The sequence below is a fragment of the Euprymna scolopes genome, chromosome 16, assembly GCF_053919585.1.
Source record: "Euprymna scolopes isolate OS-2025 chromosome 16, ASM5391958v1, whole genome shotgun sequence".
Lineage (NCBI taxonomy): Eukaryota > Metazoa > Mollusca > Cephalopoda > Sepiida > Sepiolidae > Euprymna > Euprymna scolopes.
The window spans coordinates 5,185,471-5,192,691 of NC_136497.1; the positions used below are offsets into that span (position 1 = coordinate 5,185,471).

General features: G+C 36.9%; 1 protein-coding gene across 1 annotated transcript; it reads left to right on the top strand.

Moving 5' to 3' along the window:
- The first annotated feature begins 1,263 nt into the window (after positions 1–1,263).
- LOC145296288 (uncharacterized) lies at positions 1,264–5,655 on the top strand. The gene is made up of 3 exons (XM_080142488.1): positions 1,264–2,028; positions 4,505–4,523; positions 5,432–5,655. The coding sequence occupies exons 1-3, from the start codon at positions 1,264–1,266 to the stop codon at positions 5,653–5,655; spliced, it is 1,008 nt and encodes a 335-aa protein (XP_079998614.1).
- Positions 5,656–7,221: the final 1,566 nt, after the last annotated feature.

Sequence of the window (7,221 nt, forward strand, 5' to 3'; positions counted from 1 at the left end):
AATTTGGAAGGACATTCAAGAGCAACAAAGTCACGCTGGTCTTTAAAAGCATTCAACTATATTCCCTCTTCTAATTATGCTGAACACGCTGACATAAAAATAGGCTATATGTATAAGAAATGCTCCCATTGTCTCACAAAAAGATGGCCAAGTGAGCCAGCGGGAATATGCTGTTCAAATGGCAAGGTGAAACTCCCACTTCTTGAAGAACCTCCACAACCGCTACTACGCTTGCTCACAGGTTCAAATCCTGAATCAAGAACCTTCTTGAAGGAAATAAGGCAATACAATTGCGCCTTTCAAATGACGTCTTTCGGATCCAGTTACCAATATGAAGGGGGGTTTATGCCAACATTCAAAGTACAGGGTCAGGTGTACCATCTGATTGGATCTCTTCAGCCAACTGAAAATGAGGCACCTCAATTTCTTCAAGTTTACTTCATGTCAGACTATCTGAAACAAGCTCAAAGAAGGAATTCATTTGCATTTGCCTGCAACAATGACACAATCACTTCCAACAATCGACTAAAATTGATTTGGGACCTTCAAAGCATGCTTCATGAATACAACAACTATGTACGGAGCTTCAAATATGCTCTAGAATTAAATCCTGCTGATAACTTTAGCATTGTCATCGATGCAGACAACCGACCATCTACTGAACATGCAGGTCGGTTTAATGCTCCTTCTTTTAATGAAATCGCAATACTTCTTAGTGGTGACCAACACCATTCTCGAGATATTGTCATAAGACACCGGGATGCTGGTCTCCAGCGCATAAACGAAACTCACAGATCATACGATGCGCTACAATATCCGTTAATGTTTGTTCGTGGAGAAGATGGTTACCACTTTGGAATTCCTCAATTTGACCCATCTACTTTGGAATATAATTTTTCCAAAACAGTTTCTTGTAAGGATTTCTAGGCTTACAGATTTATGATTCGGGACCAAAAGGATAACAGTAACCAGAATAATGATACTGGTGATTATAATACTACTACTACTAATAATGATAATAGCAACAATAGAAATATTTATTTCAATCATTTACATCGGTTTCAAGACCTTTACAATCAGTATGCAACTGACATGTGTGCTAAAATGGAATCAGAACGCCTATGCTAAAGCAGAAATAATCAGGCAAAATTGCGTTGCGACAGCTACATACATTTGAGAGATGGTCTTAACAGAGATGCAGATCCAAACAATCTAGGCAAGCTTTGTATTCTGCCCTCCACATTTACTGGTGGACCCCGCTATATGCACGAAAGGACTCAGGATGCGATGACAATTGTGAGGCACTACGGTAGGCCTTTGTTTATAACCTTCACATGTGACCCAAATTGGAAGGAAGCCCAGGTTGAATTTTTCAAGGGCCAATCAACAACAAACCGTCATGATATCTTAGCAAGAGTATTTCCCTTGAAACTTAAAAAATTGATGGATTTAATAAAACTAGGTGAGATTTTTGGACCTGTCCGAGGAAACATGTATACAATCGAATGGCAGAAAAGAGGTCTTCCTCATGCTCATATTCTAATTTGGCTCGTGGATAATATATGTTCGAATGACATTGATAAAATCATCTCTGCAGAACTACCAGATCCGTCTGTTGACAGGGATTTATATAACATGATAAAGGTGCATATGATTCATGGACCATGCGACCCTGGTTTTAGAAGAGACTTACCATGTGTTAAAGACAACAGGATATGCACAAAAAGGTATCCTCGCCAGTTTATTAGTGAGACACAGACTGATACTGATGGATATCCATTGTACAGGCGACGAAGACCCGAAGATGGTGGCTTCACTGCGACCGTAAGAAATTACGAGATCGACAACAGATGGGTCATACCATACTGCCCAATTTTTATCAGCACCTTTGATGCCTACATAAATGTCGAATTTTGTGCTTCTGTTCATTGTATCAAATATGTTTGTAAGTACATCAATAAGGGTTCTGATGCCGCCTCCTTTGGTCTTCATAACGACAATACAAGAGATGAAGTCCTACAATATCAGGTAGGGCGTTACATTAGCAGTAGTGAGGCATTTTGGCGAATATTTGGATTCCCTATCCATGATAGGCATCCACCAATTCAACGTCTGGACATTCACCTTGAAAATGGACAGCGAGTGTACTACACCCCGACAACATATATTATGTATATATATATATTATATATAATAAAAGTTACAATAAGTTTACTAAAGTAATTAAAATGGTAAACTTAAAATATATTATAAATATTAAAGAGTTAATATTTACAAGTAAAATAAACTCAGCCAGATATAAAAAGCTCAATAAAACCGAAAAGGAAATAGAGCTTATAATAAAAGATGTCTTTTAACATATTTTATTAATCATTTGTTCATATATTATATATATATATTTTATGTATATATATATTGTGTATATATATTATATATATATTATGTATATATATTATATATATTATGTATATATATTATATATATTATGTATATATATGTATGTTATATATATTATGTATATACATATTATGTATGTATATTATGTATATACATATTATGTATATATATATATTATGTATATATATGTATACATATTATGTATATATATATGATGTACATATATATTATGCATACATATTATGTATACATATAATGCATATATATTATGCATATATACATATATATTATGTACATATACATATTAGGTATATATACATATTATCTATATATACATATTATCTATATATACATATATATTATATATATAAACATATATATCATGCATATATATGTATGTAATTTGTATATATATATGTATATATGATATATATATATGTATATATTATATATATATGTATATATTATATATATATGTATATATTATGTATATTTTATGTATATATGCATATATATTATGTATATATATGTGTATAATAAATATATATGCATATATATTACCTATATATATGTATATATTATGTATATATGCATATATATTATGCATATGTATATATTATGTATATATATATATCTTGTGTATATATATATATGTATATATATATTATGTACATATATATATTATGTGTGTATATATATATTATATTATATATATATATATATATATATTCAGTAAGCAAGATTCAGCAAGGTATGTGTTGTAGAGTTTGTAAAGTATTGGGGCTAACTCAGCTTAGCCTTTCTTAATTAGTATATCAAGAAATGTGTCAGGTCCACACGTTTTGGAGGTGGAATTTCTTTATGATATCGAGGACCTGAAAAAGTGTGACTTCAGTTCGCATAGGGAAATTTGGGAGAGAGTTTTTGTGTGCTCAAATATGGAGTTGCGTGCAAGTAGTTCTGCCGTCTCGGATGCCGTGCATGCTACTTTATAGTTGTTAGAGAGTAGAGGAATTACTGATTGCGTTATAATGACCAAATTTTTACAAACTTTGCGTTCCTTGATTTCAGCAGTGCTTTTTTGCTAGTGGCTATTTTTCTCTTTCAATGATTTCTAGCATCCATAAATTCTCGTGTATTTGTACTTGATAATGATGTACGGACCGGCGGAATGCGTGCTGTCTTTGTGCAATAGCATCTGAACAATCTATAGTGAACCTTTGGGGAGAGTGGGACTTGCTATAATACTTCCATGTGGGAATATATGCTTTAATGGCCGCTTCGTACTGGTCAATTGTCTTATTGGAACACTGTTCAGCAGGAAGAGAGAATATATTGGTCCATGGGGTATCACTGATATGTTTTCTGATTGCTTCCCATTTGTAGTACCTTGTCGTTTTGAGCAATGGCTCCTTGCCTTGGGGTTGGGATTTAATTGTGATGTCTACTGTTACCATTAAGTGGTCTGCGTTTCCAAGTGGACTGTGGGCATTAGTCACACAATATACTCTGGTAAGGAATAGGTCTAGAAGTGAAGCTTGCTGGTGTTCACGATCAGGAAGATGACTCTGTGTGAGAGAATAGGCTACAGAGAAGATTTAAGTGTAGAACCTGAGAACAATTATGATGAAAATTAAAGACACCAAACATGTTTAGGCGTTACTATCTAAGGAAATTGCTGCATTTATACTATCAGAGGCATGATCGATTAGGGTACAGTCTAGACTTGAGGGAGAACGGTAGAAAAATAAATAGAAGTAACTAACTTAGTGCTGAAAGGCTAGCCGAAAGCACATAAAGGTTAAAGACGTTGCTCTGTAGTTAAGGGCTTCGAATATAGACTCCAGGCCCGTGCATATATCTATTCGAGTCCTTCAACTAGATAAAGGGATTGAGGATTGTAAATTTGTTTTACTTAATGTTAAGATGTCCGGGGAGTTTACTCAGAGGTAAGACTCTACATCATCTAGATTACTTCTAAGTCCACGGATATTTGTGAATTCTAACCTCAATGAAGGAGATAAATTGGTTTAGTTTGTATGGTTGTCTGGTTTGATCATGATATTTGTTTAGATTGTAATTTCATTACGTTTCTATTTAATTTCAGGTTCGAGAAAGAGTGTTGGGTAAATTGTGCCAGTTTAGACACCAAGTATACACACACATGGTCTATTTGCAGTTTACTGCCTAGAAAGTTGTGGTTTTGTGATAGCTGATCAGAGATAACAGCAGGGTCTCTTTCCATGCGCGACATGGCACTACAGCTATCTCGATATTATACAACTGATGATGAAGCAGCAGCTCTATGTACTACCAAAGAGTTAGAGATGATGCCTAAGAAATTTGGAAAAAAGAGTTTAAAGCTAGTAGATAGCAGGTAAAATAGCAAAAAAACTCACGTCTGCATCTTTCTATTTAGTAATATTTAGCGATTGAGAAGTTGAGCTTTCTGTAGAATAAAAGTGTGTGTGTGTTTTTTACGACAACATATTAGAGGGTGGTTAGCTAAATAGCAAACCTGCTTTTTATATCTATCAGACTAGTTCTTATTGGAAGTTAAATAATATTTATATGATTTTCGTCCATCGCTTGCGAACATGACCGTGATCATGCAGTTGTTCTGTGGGTTCGAGGATGGTTTGTTAGATGCGAGATCTGAAGTACTTCGCCACGTTAGACACCTTCTTTCTCTTACATTCTTCATTGCGTGAGGATTCAGCAATTGTAACCCCTTTGTGAGTTGCGGCACGTCATCAACATCTGTCTTGAGTTAGTTTTTATCCATCAGTTAGAATACAAACAAAACTAGAATTCCAATTAAGGAATAATATATACAAACTGAACTGCTTGAGAGGAGATTGTCCTAGAGCTGTTTCCGCTGTTCTCGCTGTTTTTGGAGCCTTGAATCAGGTATGTGGCATATATGACCTGCCCAACGCACTTGGTAGTGCCGTTACATGGTGTGTACTGATGGTACTTTTGACCTGGCTAGAACTTCTGTGTCTGTTATCTTGTTTTTCCCCTACTGAGGCAGGTCATATGGAAATGGTTCAGTTTCTTGGTATGTCTAGCATGGACAATCCAAGCATACATGAGGATGGTAAAAATCATAGCTCGGTATACTTGGACTTTGGTCTGCACCTGAATTCCTCTGTGCTCCCATACAGTGGTTCTGAGACGTCGAAAGGCATCGTTGACCTTGGTTATCCTACAATCAACTTCATCGTCTATGTGACAGAATACTGCCTAAGTATGTGAACTTGTCCACAGCTTTTATTCAGCATCCCTTACCTAAACTGAAACTCTTAAAAAAATGACAGTACAATAAAAAAATTACGCTAAAACCAGGCCCAAACTCAAACAAAACAAACCTGCCTTCTCCCTTGAGGCTGGCATTTACGAACATCCGTGGGCTTAGAATTAATTTACATGATGTCGAAGCATTTCTCCTAACAAACACCCCGAATATCTTAGCACTAAGTGAGACTAACCTACATTCCTCCATCCCCTCTAACTACTTTAACATGCCTGGATATCTCCCACTCTGCCGTAAGGACTCTGACAGACATATGCACAGGCTTGGAATATATATTCGTAACACCCTCCCCTTGACTAGAAAAACTAAACTAGAATCGGACGACTTACCATGCAACATAACATTAGCTACTTTTATTTTCTCTACCGCTCTCCCACGACCCAGGACTGTACCCTAATAAACAAAGTCTCTGACAGCATAGATACCGCACTTTCCCTCGACACTAGCGCACAAGTGCATGTGTTTGTTGACTTCAATGTCCACCACATCAACTGGCTTGGATTTCTACTTTCACAGACGCAGCTGGTAGCACAATATATAACTTCTCTATACCTCATTCCCTATCAGAGATGGTTATGTTTCCAACCCGTTTCCTAGACCAGCAAGAACAACACGCATCATTCTAGATCTTTTTCTGACCACAGTTCCAGATGACTGTGTAACGAATGCCCACAGCCCACTTGGGAATGCCGATCATGCAGTGGTAATAGTTGAAATAGCCCTAAACTTTAGAGCCAAAACTGAAGAGCCACTGCTCAAAACAACGAAATATTATAAAAAGGCTGACTGGGAAGCCATCAGGGATCTCATCAGAGACACCCCATGGCAAAATATCTTTTCACTTCCTGCTGAACAGTGCGCAAATGAGATCACTGAATGGTTCAAAACAGCAATTGAACTCAGCACCTTTGGGTAACTGTAAACTTTGATACGTCTAGTGGCATATGGCTGAGTGGTCCTAGACGTTGTATCAAAGTTTACAGTTACACAAAGGTGCTGAGTTCAATCCTGAACAAAGGCAGTAAAAAGTAACATTCAAAACAGAGAATCAGCAACTATGTCCCAGAGCCTAGCTGGAGTCCGAACACGGTACCCCCGTAATAATAATAAAGGGTTGGGTTCGAGACTCCTAACAAACGGTTTCCCAGTTCGATACAAAACACCTGATGAAGGCCGAAGGGCAAAACGGCGGAAACGTTGTGACTATAACTATACCACAATCAGCCGGTCACTGAGGTGTGACCGACAGACGTGTTACAGTAAATGTCTTAAAGCGGTCTCATGAAGACATGAAGATGGGCCAGTCATCAGGGTCTGAGTAACAAGAAGAAAATCATACCTGAGATGTTGGATCTGGGTGTGGCTCCTTTCTTTTCTCAAGATGATCTCTTCACCCTGATGGCATTCTGGTGGGAATCTTCATCTCTTTGTCCTCAGGGCCGCCTTTCGACTTCAGACATTTATGAAGGTCTTCATGGCAGACACAAGAAAAATGACACGCGACACAA